Source organism: Patiria miniata, unplaced genomic scaffold (genome assembly GCF_015706575.1).
Source record: "Patiria miniata isolate m_02_andy unplaced genomic scaffold, ASM1570657v1 HiC_scaffold_13, whole genome shotgun sequence".
Taxonomy (NCBI): Eukaryota; Metazoa; Echinodermata; class Asteroidea; order Valvatida; family Asterinidae; genus Patiria; species Patiria miniata.
In genome coordinates, this window is record NW_024037051.1 from 3094327 (window position 1) to 3115821 (window position 21495).

The 21495-nt window shown below is 39.5% G+C and overlaps 3 protein-coding genes across 4 annotated transcripts; all 3 read left to right on the forward strand.

Annotated features, from left to right (window-relative positions):
* The first annotated feature begins 356 nt into the window (after positions 1 to 356).
* Positions 357 to 9355, forward strand: LOC119721497. Its single transcript, XM_038191574.1, has 10 exons — positions 357 to 379; positions 1959 to 1998; positions 2153 to 2297; positions 3057 to 3207; positions 4469 to 4586; positions 5334 to 5557; positions 6279 to 6372; positions 8188 to 8695; positions 9110 to 9152; positions 9349 to 9355. The coding sequence occupies exons 1-10, from the start codon at positions 357 to 359 to the stop codon at positions 9353 to 9355; spliced, it is 1353 nt and encodes a 450-aa protein (XP_038047502.1).
* Positions 9356 to 9861: 506 nt separating this feature from the next.
* On the forward strand, positions 9862 to 14179 carry LOC119719900. 2 transcript variants are annotated; one of them, XM_038189372.1, is made up of 4 exons: positions 9862 to 9912; positions 10298 to 10364; positions 11732 to 11793; positions 13113 to 14179. In XM_038189372.1, exons 1-4 carry the CDS (start codon positions 9880 to 9882, stop codon positions 13674 to 13676), a joined length of 726 nt encoding a protein of 241 aa, XP_038045300.1. In that variant the 5' UTR covers positions 9862 to 9879; the 3' UTR covers positions 13677 to 14179. The 2 variants fall into 2 exon arrangements, with proteins under 2 accessions (XP_038045300.1, XP_038045308.1); XM_038189380.1 differs by having other exon boundaries at positions 11738 to 11793.
* Positions 14180 to 14727: 548 nt separating this feature from the next.
* On the forward strand, positions 14728 to 15790 carry LOC119719297 (trissin receptor-like). Its single transcript, XM_038188707.1, has one exon. It carries the CDS (start codon positions 14728 to 14730, stop codon positions 15733 to 15735), a length of 1008 nt encoding a protein of 335 aa, XP_038044635.1. The 3' UTR covers positions 15736 to 15790.
* Positions 15791 to 21495: the final 5705 nt, after the last annotated feature.

Consider the following 21495-nt stretch of genomic DNA (forward strand, 5'->3'; position numbering starts at 1 on the left):
AAATTGGTCGGCAGCGCCACCATTGTCAAAACTTGGAGAGGTTTTTTTGCCGGCGTACGAACTGGCCTCCTGACGTCTCTCAACTGTCTAATAAATGTGACTCAATAGGGTGACCTGTCTTTTTTTTTTCCAACCAAACTTTTGACGAATCGGCAACGCGCATTTTTGCTTCTTGTCGTCTGCTCAGTTGTTTTTGGCTTGAAAATAATACATGTAATAAATGCCAGGGCCATGACGAGATAGGCCTATCCTATAACTTATAAGTCCAAGAAACTTTTAAAAATAATTCAACAACACTTTAATTGAAGAAGTTTGTGGTCTGGACCTGATTGTGTTTCAACTTCAAGCCTGTCGAGATGAACTGGGTTGGTGGGGTCAGGTAGGTGAATTGGATGGCGAATTGAACATGGCGATGGGAAACTCCAGTTGACATGTCATGGTTGACATGGTCATGGTTGACATGGTCATGATCATGGTCGAGTCACGTAACTTAAAACTGTTGGTTGCTGGGTCAAACGGTATTAATTTAAAGGGAATGTACATCATTGGCTTTTGCTGTAATTTTCAGAAACGAAGTGGCTATCGTTACGGCACTCGTTGTTTAGCGCCCTCTACGATATTTTTTTGGTACGCACGCAGGTATATAATTATTTGTTTCCACACGTTTTATCGAGCAGTGCGCCAGCTCAGCCGATAGAGGGTAGGATTTTGCACCGCGAGGTTGCGGGTTCGGATCTCAGTTTTGCACTCGAATTTTTTTCCTTTTCTAACCTGAGGCTTTGGAGGATTTTTTTTAAAAGGGAAATAAAGTCCGAATTTCATAAAGTTCAAATTCACTTTTTTCCTTCTAATTTTATATTTTCTTGTCATGTTTTTTTATAAAAGTTGCCAGGTTGCAGTCTACCGTAACGATAGAAAATGGGAAATGCATTACGGCTGCCGTAACAATAGCCACTGCGTTTCAGAAATGAACTATTTTAGGGGTTTTAGTATTATTAGCCTACAGCACTGACATGACAATTGACAAGTTTGAAGTTTTGTGTTCGAAAATGCTGGAAAAACCAAGAAAAACTTTGGGGACTCACAAGGACAAGGTTAGGCTTAGGGCACTGATTCGTGGTCTGCGGGTAAAGCTGCAGGTTGTGGGTTCGAGTCCTGGCGGGGTCATGGTGCGTGTGCCCTTGGGCAAGGCACTTTGTCACTCATTGCTTCTCTCCACCCAGGAGTAAATGGGTACCTGTGAGGGCAGAGATGGTTATTGTGATTGAATTAGCTTCCTTGCGCCTAACACTAACAGGCTGCATTGAGCTGTATACTCCCCAGGGAAATGAGATGGTATTTGGAATGTTTCATGTGCCCAATGAGCAGGGGTAATAATGATGTAGCGCCTTGAGCACCAGTCCTGGTGGATACGTGCGCTTTATAAATATCCACTATTACTATTATCACAATTTTGTTTTCAATTTTTGTAGAAGTTTAACGTTAGCCTCGGTTAGGCCTAGGAAATTGTAAAAAAAAATTGGTCAAAAATTGTTGGCCGCAGAAATCTTTTTTTTGGGGGGGGGGACTATTTTGACGTTGGTGGTGCCACTTTCACCCCTATTATCAAAAGGCAACATACATATCACCAAGGTCAAATTGTGGGACTAAAAAATAATTACAAAAAAAAAAATTGACAACCTCCGGGGGGGGGGGGGGGGGGGGGGGGGGCTCAAGCCCACCGAGGGACCCCCCCCCCCCCCCCCCCCCCCCCCCCCTGGGTGCGCCACTGCAGGGATCATGGCCTCCTCTGTATAAATACTTTCCCTCTTCGAAAAACAAAGTTGATATTTGGAAAACACTGAACCAGTGCGAGGGAGGAACCTATCATTGTCATTTTATAGTAGGCCTAACCTGCTAACTCTAACCATTTTACTAGGCCTAATTGTACAATAATAAGTTTGATTCTTTTTTTACAGAAACAGACTAAAAACAAAAGATGAGAAACAACGACAAAAGGTTAGTAGGTCTACTAATCACGCAAATATAGGCCCATCATCTCAGTATTTTATGCCTTTTTAAAACTGTTAAACACACACAATTAAAGCGGACATTAGTTTGATGGAATGTTAAAAAGAGTATGACTGAATAAATGCTTCTGTCTTTCACACAGGATTTTTTTGAGAAAATGAAATACGGAAGTAGAGTGAAGAAATTGAAAAGATCCAGCTCCGGAAAGGAAGGAAGTCTTGGAGCAAGCCTGGACCTTCTTTCGCTACAAGCTGCAGACTTCAGTGCGGAGAAGTTCAGGAAAAGTGGTGTGTTGGGCCTAATAGTAATACTTAAATAGAGAGTTCGTTTGCACGAGTGTTGACAAGTTTTGTTTTAAATGAAAGTACAAAGTGTTGATTCATGCCTAGCATAGACGAACAAAGACCTGCCCATAGTGAGGACGCTCCATGCAAGCTCTGTACCTTACTTGAAAATCTTAAAACATGTATAAATTTGTGTGTTTCTACATTCAGTTTTGGAAAGAGAGGAATTATTTGATGGGCCCAGTTGTACATGTTTTGTTTTTTTGCAAATCATAATTCATATATAATCCACAAACAAGTTTTTCATAGCATTTGCACCTTTTGTTTCCTGTGAGACTGGGATTTTTTTATACATTATTTTAGCACACTTGTTCACAACTTTATGCAAGTGCTTAGGCCAAAACAAATAATAGTTCTGCTTCCGGTTACCCTACCTACCCTATTTTTGACAGCCCCTACCCTAATTGTTTTGGGGCAAAATGAGGGGAAAAAAACCATAATCATCAAATTCTACCTTTTCCCCTTTACTACACGCAAACACCTGTATATGATCGTACAAAAAAAAATTCATTACCTTCCTACCCTATTTTTAAATGCCATGTAATCGGAAGCAGAAATATATATATTTTTTTTACCTTAAGTGAAGCAATTTTCATTTCAAAATCAGAAGTGTTAATCTTTCCACTTTGGGTCACAAATGGGATTAACTTTTTTTTATCTACTAGACCATCAAACTGATGCAATCATTTGTAATGTATTTAGATAGCGTGAAAAGTACTAAGACTCAAGTGAAGAAGGTGGAACTGGACAGAAGTAGAGGTCTTTTCCCACTTCATCATCGCTGTGAAGAGTTGGAGCTTTCCATGTCACCTGGCGCTCCCTCCAAACTACAACTGCAAGATCCTGATCAAAGGTATCTTTACGGGCTTATTAGCTGATGGCTACTCTGAAGGTGGGACTCAAGTGGTAGTGTAAGACCAAAATTTGTACTGTCCCTGAGCACCCATACTACCACTCTCACAACAGGTGTTCCACATTACGACCCAAGGTCTTCACCTCCTTCTTTTCCAAGCAAAACACCCAAATCATATCAATAGTGTGATGTGCTTGCCATGGAACATTGAGTGCTTTCCGAAGTAGGCTGGTGTAGCAACCATCCACTAGTAGGGCCTTTTTCAGCTTTGATGTTAGTGTCCAAGTTACTGCGCCATATGTTAGAACTGGTTCCACGGTGACAGTAAACAGCTTAATCTTAAGGTCTCTCGGCAATTTACTCTTCCAGATTTTAACCATGGCGTTACAGGCCTTCATGTGCCTTTCTGATGTTAAATCCTTCTCACTGCCGGTAATCCAGGCTCCTAGATATTTAGTGTCCTAGGCAATTTCTAGGTCTCTTCCACCCAGAGTTTCATTGAATGCCATGGCCTTGGTCTTCTTGGCACTCAGAAGTGGACAGTATATTTACTGTTACTTCCCAAATGTGCCCAAATATTTTTTTAAAAGGAGTTGTCGAAACTTAAATTAAAGGCAGTTTTGAAAGAGACTTGCAGGCAGTAGTTCAGTTCACTTTATTTCTCACAGCACCACAAAATATTAATGACAACGACAATGTGAATTATAGAGAATAGCAGAAAAACATTTTGAGTAAAGTTGAAGATAAAAAAAACAATAACTACGAAAGATACTGTGGAGGGACCCATAAAGAAGCAGAGCTTGTAAGAAATGGGCACCTGAGCATGTGTGTGCATTGAGCTGAATAAAGTTGTGTAGTGAAAACCAAAGGCTTCTCAATCCTATTGAATGAGCACCCATATAAATAGGGTCAAAAATCATTTGTATACTGAGGGTGGTTAATAATTTGTCATGCAGACTTTTTTTTATTTAGAGAAATTATGATATCTTCATGCTTATGATGCTATTAATAAATTCAAACAAGGTGAATCTCTCTTCAGAACAGGAAAGTTTTCGTGACAATTTTGATTCGCAGATTACTGTTGTGGTGCATGATAGGTCATTTCTCTTTAGATCCAGATTCACCGTTATTTGTATAGTATATATTGCCTGCAATACATTTATATGCCTTAATTAAATGGATGGAGTGCTCCGAGAGATTTGTTTATCTCATTTGAATTGTAAAGGCTGAAATACCAAAATTGAGGGGTTTTTTTTCACAGAAATACTGATTATCCACACTCTAAGGAGCACATGCAAACAGCTTACTCATCTTTCACAACACCATCAGAACAACTGGAGTATGACACATATGGAATGAAAACTGGAGAGGCCCCAAAGGTATTCAGCAGTTTCTGTGTTTTTTGCACTGAGTGTTGCAATTTTGCAACATCAATTTTCGAGATCCCAATAAATGAATAGATACATTTAGAGCCAAACTCATGGATTTGTTGTTTTTATTGAAAAGAAAACAGCAAGGAGGTGTAATAATGAATGGAGCTGATCACAAAATGTACCGAATTAATGTATATTTGAAATCTACATGTGCATGTATTAGGCCAAAAAAAAAAATAATCGGTCTCTGGTCAGACCGAAGTTCCGGAATTGATGCGACGACGAATTTTTTTTTGCTTTTTTTTTTTCAAGCTTGTATTGTACAGACAAGGTGGGTACTATTTTGCTTTTTTGTGTCCTCATTATACATTGGTGTCCTCCATAATTTGCCTTGGTGCCCTTTATCATTTGCCTTGGTTCAATTTCCCCATTCCTTGGTGCTCCTTGGTACAAAAATTTGAGGAGGCGCGGCAATAGAGGGCGCTGTTGTAGCTTCTGTGTTAATTTGAAGAAAAAAAAAGGTTGACGCACATGATTAAAATCGACGCGCGCGCTGACCAGAGACCGAGTATTTTTTGGGGGGGCCTTACACAGTGTATTAAAAGACAATTTAAAAAGGACTGCAAACATCCAAAATGAACATTGCACATCGATTTAAACTCTTTTGCAAAATATGTTGACAATTGCATCCAGTGTAAAACTCATCTGACAAGAAATTTCTGGAGAAGTACTATAAAAAGGTATTATTTACAGACGGAGTATAGTGATTGTCAGAGTTATCCAAGCATTCAGTCATCAAGCCAGTTTCACAGCACCCCTGTGGTAGAGGAATTCCCACAAGCACCAGTACCACAGCAACACCAAGGCAAACACTTTGAGGATTTGTTCTTCAGCTGCATACCGAACGATACCCTCACCATCAAGAAAGAAGTACCTGATGATCTGTCTGTCATCAGTGATGAACAGCTCAGTGAAGAGTAAGTGTACATTTTAATACTGGAAAGCACAGCTCCTAACATAATACAACATTAGAGGACCAAGGGTTTTGTTTTTCTGTTGGGGGGGGGGGGGGGTGGGAGGGTGGGGGCAGGATTGGGGGGACTAGGGTGGGGGGGGGGCCACCCTATGAAGCCACCCCCCGGCCTACACCCCGTTTTAGCCGACTTAGCCCCTTTCCCCCTCCCTTTGTCCCATTTGAGTTCCCATTTAAAACTAAAGTTCTAGCCTCCTGAGGTCTGATTTATGCATCTGCATGTGGGCTGTGCACATGGATGTTCACATGACCTCAGAGTAAATCGAAGCTCTCTGGCAGTGATCATTAGAAACTGTTGGGGGTTTATCAGTGTAACATCTGTTGCACTGTAACACTAGCATATTTTTCTCTCGTAAACACCAGAAAAGACACAATAGTTATTCAGTCAATTATTGCAGCAAATATATTCTACACCATTTAAAAACTAGAAATCTCACTTAGTTTTCTTGAGTATGCAACACTACTCTCTCAAAAGTCGCAAAATGGATGTGCAAGGTTTTCAAAATGTCTTCTTGAAATTAATGATCATTAGAGAAATCAAGGTTGAAAAGGATGACACTATACTTTTTCCCACAGATAAATATTAAATTTGTTCATTTCATAAAAGTATTCTAAATAAGACATCTAATCTCTTTGTAACATATTTTTGTCGGCTTTACCATCAGATTTGACTACAGCCCACTGTCATCTATCCCATCTGAATCAAGTGCAGCATCATCCCTCATCATGCTCAGTCCTGATTCCCAACCGACTTTTGAGGTAAAGCACTACTGCCCTCCTTCCAGCCCAAAGATTCATGTGTGTATCAATCAGCCTTTTGAGATAGAAAGGCTCTATTAAGAGTGGTTAAACTCTTAACGCCCCCTATTGTTTCAGCCATGTTTCAAAAAAGGCTATAAAGTATATGTATTTGAGATATGGCTGAAACAAAATGCTACCCCCTTCCAAAAATAGAAGAAAAAAAGCTTTAAAGGGGTCATGCAATGAATTTTTATTAGGAACAAATTTTGTGCAAATTTCTACTCCTCTTAAATGTATCATTGAAAACTATTTCACATTTTGTTAATTTTACTGAAAAGTTCATTTTCAAGGATAGCATTACAAAATTGGATTGCATGGGCCCTTAAATCAAACCCACCAGGACACTGGAAATCAAGTCTGAACATTTGTCATTTCAAAATGTCTCACACTTATATGACACTTCACAAATTATTTATTTGGTGTCCAATTGTGATTAACCCATCAGCCTCTGGCCCAAGCTGCCCTGCCTATTACTCCCTGTGGAGCCCTAAAACTGCCAAAGTACTCTATTGTTTTTCACTAAGTACTGTCTCATTTTGCAGTTTCAAAATTCCCGCAATGTATTTTGTGTAACTTCTAGCGGCCAGTCATGTGTTGTGCTTGCTTGGTTATGCAGCGCCCATTTTCACTTCATGCACGCCAACCTTGTGCCTGAATATTTTCAGTTCTGAATATTCATGTTGGGCATATTTACGACATTTGCATTGTGATCCCTGTGTGACAATAGAAACCAATTAGAGATCGTGTCTTAGAGAAAGAAGTTGTGCTTTGGCAGCTGTACTGAATTTTAATAGTGCAATGCATTTCAAAGCAATAGTCATCTTACAAAGTGTGCCAACCCCACCACACCACTGCATATAATAAGTTGGATGACCTTCGATTATTATCGGATGAAGTTCAAGATTAAATATAAATAATGATGCTAAATTGAACCTGTTGAACCTTTTTATGAGATTGATAGCTGTACACAAACTTTAGAAACATTTTTTGATAACATGATCTATGATAGGGCACTCATTAAAGGGAAAATACGACATTTGCAAACATCAAAAAACGAAATGATCAAAATATCACGAAATACCTTACTAATTGTTAGGGACTGACAGTCTAAAGAATCCTTTAAAATCATGGCTCCTGGTGGGCTGACATTTTTTAAGAAAAACTGTATTTTTCCAACGCTGGTCGGCCGACCAGCGTTGGAGAGAACTGGCTTTTTTCAAAAACTGTTCTTAATTTTTCATATTTAGTTATTCTGACTTTTCTTTGCAATTGATCACATACCTGTGAAGGGGTACAAGCCTGCTAGACTGATTCTCTGACCTTACAATTCCCCAAAGTGTATTAATTGCTTCGTTTCATCTTAAGTGGGGTCAGGGAACCAGACTACAAGAACATGATAGATTTTCTTGGTTTTTCCAGCATCTACAAGCCCAAAACATGAAACAAGTCAGTTTAACAATATTTAATATAACATACTAATCCTCCAATCCATTTATTTCTGAACATTGCAGCAAAAGCCAATGTTGTACATTCCCTTTAATGAAACATTCTGTTGCATGGATTCAACCAAATACAACTAAATACAATGTATTATACAATTTAGTACATGTGCTAATGATTTAAATGTTTTAATTTGGGAGTCACCATTTTATATTGCCATCACGCATGGCGTTGTTTTGAAATAAATAAAATGTTGCCATTTTTGTTGAGGTTATATTAACAACTGTTTGCGGTTTGTCATGATTTTAAACATTCTACTTTTCATTTCTCCAGCATGACCAGATGCCAGTTCATTCATCCCAACCAGGACTGCAATTTCAAAGTGGAGGACTTCACTCTAGCCCCATTGATCTCACACAATATACCATCGGTCCAAGAGACAATGAGATGACGAAACACCCCATCTCAGACACCAGTCATAGTGAGGACTGGGTATCGGACTCAAGCCTTACAACTGTCTGTGATCATTACGAAGAATCTCATCAAGGACAGAGGCAACAGGAGGATTCGGTGTCGACAGTGCAGCAAGTCGATTTAATTTGTGGAGAGGAGGGAGATTTCTTGTCGCCATTCTGCAAACGAGCTAAAGTGAGCTCGAGAAAAACAAGCCAGGAAAATCCTGCAAGTCCTGAAATATCTACCAGCACAGCCAGTCCTGTAGACTTATCCAACACAATGAACAGAGGAAAAGCCACAGAAGAGCAGAATTCTTTGAAGAAGGAAGACGTCAGGAGTGTATGCACAGAAGCAAACTCATTCAAGTGGAAAGCATTTGTATCAGGTAAGTCAAAAGAATGACCAGGGTCAGTTTACTTTAATGAATATTAATCAGGCTGTGAATGTGTATGCATTCATTTCAGCTTCAGTCAAATCTTAAATCTGTCACAAGTCACATCATACTTCAAAATGACTTCAAACACAAGTCAAGGTCGCAAAGAAATGCCGTTGTCATATAAATTTTCATTTGCGTTGAATAACTTGTCACTTGCTAGAGAAGTTCTTAACCCCAAAAAAATTGCCAAAATTGCCAAGTTAGATATTATAAATGTGTATAAAAGTAGGTGTGATGAGACCGTTTTACAAAGTTCTGATTTGTAGTTGGCCACTGTTACCGGGAAAAAACTCGGGCAAGCATTTTAGGTTGATGAATTTTATCCCATTAAATTCCTTTTCATTTATTTTGAACTTTGCACAGGTCAGGCTTTTAGAGAAAAGCCAGTGATTGACAATAAAGACAGGTAAGTATAATTAAAATCAAACATTTCTTAGAATTGCATGAACATTTTTACATTCTGACAATTTCTTAAAGCTTTTTTTTTTTTTATACATGTGCATACTGTATAGCCACAAATAATTATTCAACAATAGCGACGTAATGTGGCTTCTGTGAACAGGCTTCCATGGTTTTTTTTACTTTTTTCCACAACTTTACAGGATTTGAACAGCTTTAGACCGTTGACATTAATTCCGTTAATGCAAGCTTCACACCAATTTAGGAATTTTCTTGAATCAAACTTGGCTAAAAAAATGCTTCCTTTCTAGACATTCAGTATGCAGGGAAAAAGAGTTGTATAATTATGACACTGTTTTCAAGTCATGAAAATTTGTTACAATGGTCAGTTCACATCTAATTACCACTGTTATTTTCAGTTATCTTTTTATAATTGGGGGTCTACCCTACCTGATGTTCCCCAATACTTTGTTCCCCAATACCTATGTTCCCCAAAACCCTTAGGGTGAGGGTTAGGGTTAGGGTGAGGGTCAGATGGTTAGGGTTAGGGTTGGGGGACATCGGAATTGGGGAACATAGGTATTGGGTATGCACCCTATAATTGTACTCCGTTTCTATCTCTTACTGTTTAATGTATGAAACAAATGTTCTGTGGTTCTGCTGAATTGAAAAAAAAATACAAACCAAACTCCATTTTATTTCGTAGACCAATTACAAAGGCTCCTGCAAAGGCAATGAGCAAAGTTTGTGAACAAGTTCTGAAGGAGGTGAGTCACACGCACTTTTGTACCAATGTAATCAGATCAAATTCATGACGGAAGCATGGTATAAGAGATTGGAGATGAGATAATAATCACAAAAATAAATGATGTTGACTTAGTATAGGTGAAGGGATTTTTAATATTTAAGTATTTTCAATTTTGAAATCGTCAGGGGGTTGAATTCAATATTTATATGTTCTGGATTTCGTTGGATTAAGTTAAATGCCGCCCGTTTATTCATTTTTTGGTGCACTTGTATCAGATTCCTATTAATCATTAGAAGAAACTATTTCAATACAAAAGGCACTTCTTGTTAAAATTGTGGCATGCTTTCAGACCTTGTTTTCTTTCAATGGAACAAAAACTTGATTAATATTGCTCTGTCATCTAGGTTTTGCAGTTAGACAACGACTTGTGTCAACAGAGCCCACTTCTACAGGGTTCAATTTCACAACCAGGTACTAATTAACATCACATAAACCTTTTTTATTAACATTTATTTGACGACTTAATTAAAAGACTGGGCAGCATGAGTCACTGTGTGTACATGAAGAAGTCGGATCTGCTTAAATTTGTACTTTAATACCCTGAATTTAGCACATTTTTGTGTACAGGTATGGATTTACAGAAGGACTTATTCATCTCCCCTCCCCCCCCCCCCCTAAAAAAATGAACAATGAACACAATTAATAAAATATGTACATCAACAGAATGGAAAAAATACCTAACAGAGTACAAACAGATAATTTCCTTTATGATTTCTTGAATCCTTACTCGTATGTTGATGTTCTCAGTGGCAGAACCAATAACGTGCAGGTATATCTCAAAGTCATATGTTCACAATTCTTTGTTTGAGTTCAAGTCCAATGTGTGTGTGTGGCATTTGGGTTTTTTTGTGTGACTGGCTACTGCTTAAAAATTAACGATGGTTGTCAATGATTATGTACGAAATGAATGAAAATCAATGAAAATGATTAAATAAACAGAGCACATTCAAACAGATAATATCCTTTTTAATTTCTGGCATACGCATCCCTGCCTAGTATATGTTCACAAATCTATGTTTGAATTCAAGTCTAATGTTTGTGTGGCATTTTGATTTTTTTTTCTGGTGAATGACTACGTACTGCTTGAATGATGAAGAATGGTTGTCAATGATCATGTACGAAATGAATAAAAATCAGTGAAAAAATTAAGCAAACAGAGCACAAACACATAATTTCCTTTTTAATTTTTTTTGAATCCGCACCCCTGACTAGGAGATGTTCACGTTCACAAATCTTCGTTTGAATTCAAGGCCAGTTAGGCTATCAGCTTCGGTCCAAAAACTGGGCCACCGGCATCAAATGATCGAAAGGAGCAATGCTCATAGCGATTTTTGGCAAGGTACGGTATGTACATCTAGAGTTGAAAATGTGTGATAGCTTTGCAGTGTGAGCGGTGGCAGTTTTTTGGGTGTTATCACTTTGAATTTTTTTTCTTCAAAATGGCAGCCAATATGCTTGACTCGGATAAATTATAATGTGGTAACACGCATGTCTTGCCCGCCATTTTATTTTTTAAAAGTGAAAGCACCCAAAAAGCTGCCACCGCTGCAATGCTTTCACATATTTTCAAACTACAGGGGTGCATACCTTGCCAAAAATCACAATGAGCATTATTCCCCTCATTTGATACTGACCAAACCCCCGGGCTGATAGTCTAAATATTTGTGTCGAATTTGAATTTTGTTTGTGTGTGAATGACTACTGCTTAAATAATGAAGAGCGGTTGTCAATGATTATTATGTCACATTTTGTCTTTTTTTTCAAATTCACATGGCAAGTTGTAGGATCCAAACTATCCACCAAGCTTGAAATGGAAAAATTCAGTAGCCAAGTCACAGAGGTGAGACATGAGTAATTTGTGTCATTTTGTTTTAAACTAAGTTACTTGCGGTGTTGCAGAACTCAGCTGACACAATAGAGCTATATAATTTAATACAGCTCTGTGGCTGACACCCATTTCTGACTCATGGCAAACATATCGCATAGTCAATAATAAAGGAACTGCACCTATTTTATTGACCGTTAAAAGAATATAATGAAATATCTCATCATGAACCTTATCGAGATATGTACTTGTGGTTTCAAGTGAAATACCAAGTTAACCCGTTACTATATTAATTTGTAAATAGTGCGGGTATGTGCTTGTGCTAACGGACCTCTGAAAAAAAGGCTGTACTCAAAATTGTTTTTCTCAACCATACAAGAATGAATGCCATCATCTACCCGTATATGTTTGCTATAGATGTCTATCATGTACTTCACAAGTTCATTAACACCAGTCTTTGTTGTATACATCTTTGCAATTTATATGTAAGATATTTCAATAAAATCATACCTTTAGAGAACATAGGCCGACTGAACTTGTGGAGCAGGAAGCAGTCCTTCACACGCCGTTTTCACTACAAATAACCTGCTTTTATGGTGGACAAATCACATGTACAATATGCCGAGCAGCATCTCGCTTTGTGCTGTACAAGCACGTGGCGTTCCTAGTGGGTGTACTTCAAAGGTGCATGAACTTTGGTCACCTGATGATAATTGTGATGGCAGGGGCTTATCTCTCTCTTTTTACTGTCAAAGTCAAGTCACTCGATTATAAAAAAGGGCAGAGTCAGGGTTCATTCTGTTTAACATGTTATATTTTCTTTGGTCGTCATGCTTTAGGTATTTAAATTCCGTTTTAGTTCATTTCAGGAAGGGCTCAAGAGCATTCAGTAGTAAACATCAGTAAAGATTATAGTTATGGCCTGGACAAATGAAAGTCAAGAAAACTTAAGAGCAAACACTGAAAAACAGAAAAATCAGACATGATCGTTGTATACCTTAATGGACTGATTATTCTTATCACATATCCATTGATGAGACGCACAGTTCTGCATAGGTTAAGCCAATATAGATCCTGATAGGTTTGGAGTGGGGCTCCTGTATCCTCTTAGCGTCATTTTCAGTTTTGGTTGCAGACCACATACACTTTCTTGGCTATTTGTGGCAATAGGCGTACTGCTATATGTGTGTGTACATTTACATACATGCTTGTGTAAAAGGACGTTTTATATAAAAGACTGGAGATTAACGATTTTTTTTGGTTCTTTGTTTTGGTGTGCACATTTTATTAAATTGTGTCCACATGTGCATTCATTTCATTTGTCAAATATCAAGGGAACAGGCAACAGACATTCTGTACACTCGCCTGATCAACAGGTGCCTATTCAGGGCATAGAGCCTCAGATGGAGTCTCCAGGTTGCTTGACAGTGGAGAGAAGTAAGCTGCAAAAAGATAATAATGCAGAACCAATCCAAAATGACAAGGAGAGATGCGACAATAAAGAGGAAGAAGATGGAAGTCCACGTTTGGTGATGTCTTGTGATGTAAAACCTGAACGGGAAGGCCTCCCGGATGGTGCAGAAACAACATATGAAGTGGCTGCAGACGGGATACCAAGCGACAAAAAACATGACATAGAAACATTAGAGTCAGGTGAAAAACAAAATGGTCCCCCTGCCAGTGGCCCAAGTAGGATGAAGTACGAGGAAAAGGCCACACAGTGCAACATCCTCATCGTACCAACAGAGGACAGGGCAACTCTTTGTGAAGTCAAGGACTTTACAAATGCAGCTTCGGCCTGTGGGTGTAGCAAAGCTGAGCAATCGTTGACTGCGAGGGGTGGCACAGATAAACCAAAGCCAATGTGTGATGCATACGACGAGTGCATTGTTTCATAAAACGTTTAACTTAAAACTAAACTGAACAATAATCTAAGTGACAGTGCCATTAATTTAGTATTAAAATTGTACATGCAAGAAACATTTAGGTGCAATTCAGTTAATGTTACAGTCCTACTGTGTCATCTGTATTTCATTCACGCAGTCTAAATATTTTAATAAAAAAAATACTTAAAGACTGGAGTTTGTAATTAATGTTTATTTCTATAAAGTAATCCTATGATGAAATCCTAGATCTGTCTTACTTAACCCACATTAATTTTGTAAACATCTTATAATACTTTAAGACGTATATGTGTGATCTCAGATAAATTGGTACATTGGTATCACATGAAAAAAAAGACATAATTGTGCAAAGCTCACTGTACATAAAACAAAGTTTAAAATGTTATGATATATTAATAGATTTTAACGTGTTATATTGTCAGAAAATAATTAACAATCGATTCGCTTGTGACTTCCAGTTACTTGTTCATCGTGTCGTACTTCGGTCAAAATCCTGAGTTGTGCGTCAATAGGTTTTTATTGGGAAAGCTTTCGTGGATGCAAATACACAACCAGTAATTATTGCTTGACTGACTCCGTCTGACGTGCAAAGTTTGATCAGGTGCTGTAGTGCGGATGGGTGGGGGAAGTCATCAGGCGGATGATTTGGGTGTGAAACCCCGTTCCTTTTTTGTCAGCAAAATCAATTTTGTCCACAAAAACACGTGACTGTCGTTAAAATCAAAGACGGCCAAGATAGAACAGCGCCACTTACTGTCTACGTGCGAGTTCGTTTACCTAGCCAATATATTCAACAGCGCTCGCTGGTGTCAGATGACGTTCGGATTAAACGTATGTTCAGACTCCAGCTGCAGAGAGGACGAAGTTCAAATGTCATACAATCGTTAATTTACATTGCAAGCGCAACACATTATAATAACAAAAGCATTATGATTTGGTGATCACGTGATCATCAGTTATATAAGAGGATGCTGGGCTGCATCTAGAAGACAGACGAAGAAAACGGACGATTTATTTTAGAAGAGAGCGCAGAAAATAAGGCAGCATGGAAGAGATCCTGTGGCTGCGTATCTTCAAGACCATCGTGGGTATTGTCGGCATCTTGGGCAATGGTCTCGTCTGTCTTGTCATCGGTAAAGTCTCATCGATGCAGACTCGTACCAACGCCTTCATCTTCCACCAAGCTGCGGTGGATCTTCTTGGTTCACTGATGATTCTTCTGCAGAGTGGGGTCCCGCTACCTGACCAAATGCCAGACGGCGTTCTCGGGTTGATAGTGTGCAACGTGTGGTACTCTAACTTTTCACTTTTCCTTCTGTTTGTTATTTCGACATTGAACCTGCTGTCGTTGACACTGGAGCGGTACTTCGCCATCGTTCACCCGTTCAGGTATCAAGCGGCCTTCGCCAAGCGCCCAAAACTGAAAGTTGGCGTGGTCATTGCGGTTTGTTGGATCTTGGGGACCGTTATTAAGTCTTACAGTCTCACCATCTTCAAGGTGCAAGACGGTAAGTGCGTCTCGAATGCTGCGAATCGCTCGAAAGTCATCGGGAGTCTGACGACCGTCCTGCAGTACATCGTGCCGGTGGCAGTGATGCTGTTCGCGTACATTCGCATCAGCGTGGAGCTCAAGAGAGGAGCGGCTAGGGTGGGACCGGCACCGTCCGTCATCAGCTCAGCTGCTGGAGCATCCAACGGGGACGGCAACGCCCAACCAGCAGGTTTGATGGAGTCCCTACTCCGAGCTAGACGTAACACATTCAAGATGCTCTGGATCGTCTTCATCACCTTCCTGGTGTGCTGGACTCCAAACCAGACCATCTTTCTCATGTTCAATCTCGGCTGGAAGCTCAACTACGACGGGTGGTACTACCTGCTGTCCGTGGCGATGGTGGCCGCTAATTGCTGCGTCAATCCGGTCATCTACGCCTTCAAGTACCGTCAATTCCGCAAGGGGCTACGCGAGCTATTCTGTAGTCGACGTATAAACCGTGAGGAGGCGGTGAATTCTGCAACTTCATGCAGACACTCTCTACACGGTGAGCTTGGCTGAGGTGGAGTGGGTCTTCACTTTATGAGTTTCCGACTATTGTAATCCGTTTGCAAATTTATCCGCCATGCATGGTAACATCGAAATACCTGTTTTATCCAGCAAGCTCCTTAGAAATGTTTGCCTCTTCGTAAGAAATGTCTGAATAAAACACTCTTTTCATCATTCATCAAAACTGATTATAGAGAGAGCACTGTCAATATTGAGCCATCCATGCGATTATACTATTTTGCACTCCACTGTCAAATTAATGCACGGCGCACAGTTTCATGTGGTGTTCTGCAGAAATTGCCTTTATTTTGGTTAAACTAATGCAAAAAAGTTATCTTTGCGTATCTTTATTGCATTAGTCGTTTGGTTCATCAGATCACTTAAATTGAAGCCGCACTTTGTCAATGTCTGACTGTATATAGTTTCATCTTTTCAAAGATATTTCGCTTACTCCAGTTAAACTACCCGAAGGTATAGGGACGGGCTAAAAACGACATATGGCTCTATAGTTTATGTGGGTTTTTGTTTTGTATGACCGGAAACTTTAATTGACATTTAGATTCTCGGGGGGTGGGGAGTGGTAAAACACGCGCAGATGTGAAAATCGTTATAGTAATTTGAAAGCAAAAGACTTGTTACTTAATTATATATACAACAAAATCTCAAATAATGTTATGATATTGATTTATCCATTTTTAAGAAGGGGAAAAGATTTGGGGACGGACATATCCCTTTCCCTTCTCTTAAATATAGAACCGCATCTTGATAAACGCATCGCATTACCTGGATATTATACCCTCATAATAACAAGCACACCGGCACTTGTTAATGGTATATACGAAGCATCGAAAAACGCAATATCCAAAAATGGGAAAGAACAACGGGGATTTGTTTTTCTCGAATCTTTAGCATTTTCCCAGTTCCCATGTTTGATTGTATAACACTACGTGTCAGATAAAACATGTCAAACTATTGATCATAATTAATAACTCTGTTGTTTACCAATGGAATAAAACCAACATTTCACATCATGTAAACAAGGCGTGACACAAAGGAGCGAGTTTCATCAGCACAAGAGGGTAAGATATAAATGCCATACGAAAAAATACCAACTTTCAGAATGTAGTTGCAGCGCTGGAGAAGTTGGCGGAAGGCGCGTGCTGCTTCCGACAGCTTCGAAAGGAATGTAGGATCACCCCTGATGTCATTGCACACCTCCTCCATCACCGACACCACGAAGTAACACTCCACGCGCACAACCATATTTTTTTCGGTTTTCAGGTTTTTTTTCTTCATTTTTAAACTTTATTCATCGAGGCCTACCATTGCACGAAGTTTCAAATCTTCAAGAGCTTTACTTTAATAATTACGCTAATTACCATGGCAACTTTTGCGCGAAAGTGACAATTTTCGTTTTCACGAAGTAACACTCAAGTTCCATTTACCATTGTAATGCATAGTGCGCACTCTTCTCAAATGCGAGCAAAAACGTTTCACGAAGTAACACTCTTCTTGTTTGAGCGCGCGCGCGCTGACCTCCGTTTCAACGAAGTAACACTCTTCTAGTGTTGTAATACAATGAAGCGTGCTACTTCGTGAAAACGAAAATGTACAGTTTCGCAGCTTTTTTGGTTTCACGAACTAGCACTCATCTTTTTTCTCTAATTTCTTGTTGTTTTAATACACAAACTGGTCAAAAACAGCAAATTTAATGACATCAATACATCAAGTGTCCACAACGAGAAACCCAACTAAAATACTGTGCAGTTTTGACGCAAAGTGTTGTTTTAGAAGGCGTTCAACTTCAGATGCCGTTTTCTCCGATTGCTAGTTTTTACTGGTATATACATGAGTGATACTTCGTGGTGTCGGTGACGATATTATGTGTTACGCCAAACGATCAAGGGGTTGTTTAATTACATCAGGGATGATTCTGCATTTCTTTAGAAGCTTTCGGCGGCAGCACGCGCCTTCTGCAACCGTCCCCAGCGCTGTATCGACATTGGAGGACGCCAAGTCAAAAGTGGCAGATTCTAAAAAGTGACTATTTTTTTCAAATGGCGTTTAAATCTCGCCCTCTTGCACAAAGCCGATGAAATTCGCTTCATAAAATTTGTCGTGTCTTGTTTACATGATCTGAAATGTTGGTTTAATTCTATTGGTGAACAAGTTATTAAGGATCAAAAGTAGAACATGTTGTTTTTGACACGTAGAAGGTAATATTAAGATATAACATTAATATAGTTGTTAAGATATAATATTAACTTTCACGGTCCACTTGGAATTGGTCCAGGTGCGTCAGCAGATTCACATGCACTTGCTACCAAGTTATGAAATAAAGAGGCGTTTGCTTTGTGTGTGTTATAACATTCTGACTCACTTTGAAAAGGTATAAATTGCTTTATTACTAGCTCTACCTCACGACCAATGCTTTCAAAGTGCTTATAATTGTAAGAAATTTTTCATTCAATCAATGAATTTAGGCCTATTCAACATTATATAGAACCAATAACTTTGGTCAGCATGATCACCGGTATTTCATATTTTCACGTCCGAAGACGTAAAATTAACTGTAGTTTCTTTCAACGAAACTTGTTCACAACAGCGCCGTATAAACACCAACAGTTTATGTATTTCAATGTTAATTAAAATTATACTTGGCTGTGTGAATAAAACTAATTTGAAGTAAGTGAGCTGTGAGCAGCATTTAATTGTCAAAAACCAAATGCTTCATCAGTCGACAAACATTTAGACATAACCGATTCAAGGACAGGCCCAGAGGGGTCCGCTCATATTTAAGTCCGACGCCTCATAGGTCCGACGCCTCATAAGTCCGAAATTTCGGACTTATGAGGCGTCGGACTTATGAGGCATAAAATGTATTTGCTCCGACGCCGCATAAGTCCGACGCCTCATTATGTCTGACGCCTCATGAGTCGGAAACAGCGTTTGTCCATTGTCGGACTTATGAGGCGTCGGACCTATGAGGCGGAATGTATGCCTAAGTCCGACGCCTGTCGTCGGACCTATGATACGTCGGACTTGATAGGACACGGCCCCGGTCCAGATCCCCGTGGTTTGGGGACCGGCCACCAGCTGCCGTTGCCAATTTTGAAAAGCCCGGGGTATCACTTTTTTAAATGAACATTTCATTAATCCGTATAGTGGAAGAGGGGCCTGGGATGACATGGGTAGGATCATTTGCATATATCCCAAAAATAACATATAGCGAATTATTAAAAAAAAAAAAACGCGTTGAAATGGGGGGGGCGGGGGGGCTCGATTTTTTGTATTCAACAAACTGGTACAGGGATGTCTTTATCACTTTTCTTCTCGAAATTAGGAGGGTGTGGGGGGGGGGGGGGAGGCGTAGGGCATGGCCCACATTGCCCCCTCATGGGCGGATCCAGGAATTGCTGCGGGGGGGGGGGGTCATCAGCTAATCCATGCTGAAATGTAGACGGGGTTTTAATTCTCCGGAAACTTTGCCTCCGTAAAATCAATAGGTGGTGGTGGTGGGGGGGGGGGGGCTCACCATTCTTCCAGTGGGTGCGCTACTCAAATCCGACCATCTTTATTACAGAATAGTGTACAAATAACCCAGCTGGCTCTGTCCGCATTGTGCACAGGCGGACATTATTACCAGTAAAATTGTTTGGGGTGTCAGAGCAGGGGGGGGGGGGGGGTCACATTATTTGTAATGTATTTCTATGGAAAAAAAACTTGAGTCAGAGCTGGGAGGTTGAACCCCCCCCCCCCTTCCCACTCTCTGGATCTGCGCCTGCCCCTCCTTCCAAATCCACATGATCAAAACATATCCAATGTCAAGGATAGTAGTGATAAAAGCAGTGTTGTAGGTCTCAAAACCGGTCAGACCACCTTTTGCCGGTCTCGGTCTCGGTCTCGGGAGCTGTGGTCTCGGTCTTGGTTTCGGTCTCGGTCCCCTTTGGTCTCGATATTTTGGCTGGTTTCGAGTCGAGACCAGCCAAAAAGTGAGGGGGGGGGCGGATTCCGCCCCCGGCCCTTTTAGGGTTAAGTAAAGTATCAGTTTAGGGCAAATGTGACTGCAGTGTGATGCTAATGGACATGTCTCTCTTCACTTTCTAGTGAGTGAGGCATAGTCCAATAACCATTGCTCCTCTTCTTATTTCTCGTTTTTATTGTGGGATGATCTGTTGAAACAAGCGCTTAATAGCCATCCTCATTGATTCCAAATACAACTGAGATTTAAATCTTATGAATCAAGACTGAAACATTATTTTTACCGTCAGATTTTGTATTTTGAATATGGGGAACAATTCAACTCTTTTTCCCTAGAAATATTTGTGATTTTTTTTCTATTTTCCTTTTCAATTTTTCCTTTATTCGTGGAGGCGGGAAAACGTTTTTGTTTTGTTTTTCATTATATTTATTAATGGATATTCATCAATTCGTAGACCGTTAAATTGGTATTAGTGGTGGACAGCTGAATTTTGTGATCTCTTTATTAAAATAGACACGACCTGGGAATAGAGCATGCAAATTACGTGAAATGTTCACAGTTACTACTCAATAACATGTTCTTTATCCCAATTATATTTTTTTCACAAAATGGAGCGTGCCATTTTGTTTTTATCATACGGTCACTTTCTTTTTGACTCGCCATCTTTCATCTGTGATAAACACAAATTGAGCTACTGCCATGGTCACACAAAAATAGAGTCTAATTGCCTGCCTCGTCTCCTTCCTAAATGTCAATTGCATTTGCATGAGTCGAGGAGAATTGTGTTCCATTAATCGCTATATGCTGTTTACGGCCATCTCAATAAACTATTAATATATTGGCAATATGTCGTACTTGTTAATCACTAAAATATTCAAGTAAATCGCCCAGCAAAGTAGCCGATGCGGGCGATACGATGGCACGGCACAAAACACAGAGAGGTGTGCGCACTGAGCCATGAATCCTAAAAGTACATCTCGCCCACCACATTCAGTTTGTGACAGCGCCCTTCTATTGTGTCGGCCATATTCTCAAATAGGCTAATGACGATGATGACAGCGGGCAGATTAACAGAAGATAGATCAGGCAAATATGGTTCATCAATCTTCTATAGTATATGTAACGTTATTGACATTAAACAAAAATAAAGTGGCATTACATTTCAGCCTTAGCCAGGCCTTCTTCAGAGGTAAATGACAGAGGAACAAGAAACAAACATGTAGGGGACGCACAAACATGCAGGGTTGGAAGGAGAATCACAAAGAGGGATGGGGGGGGGGGAAACCAATCCATATCTGGCTACCATCTCTCAATTTTTTGGTCTACATGTACAAATCTATATTCCATGACTGAAATTTTAAAAAAATAAATCAATATTTTCTTGCTCCAAATTTTTTTCGAATCAGGTTTACAAGGAGGTCCAATGTAAAATTAAAGTTGCATTTAAATATCGTTAGTGGTCATTGCTGAAACCAAGGGGTGGCTGTGGAGTTTAGGGTCCGAATTCCTATAACAGATGAAACATCCACCTTTAACTTTTTACTTTTGTCAAGTTTCAACATGTTCAAGTTTTGCAAAAACTAGTACAAATTGTCGTACTCCTAAGTTAGAGTTTCTTCATCAGATTTACACTTTATAGTAGTTAAACAATATTTAAAAAAAAAAAAAAATTAAAAAGTGGCAAAAATATATGGAGTTCATCAAATCAGGTTTTCCTCTTCTTTAAATTAGGTTGTTTCCAATTTTTTTAATTGATTGTGACAATAACAAATGATGTTGCCATGTTGTAA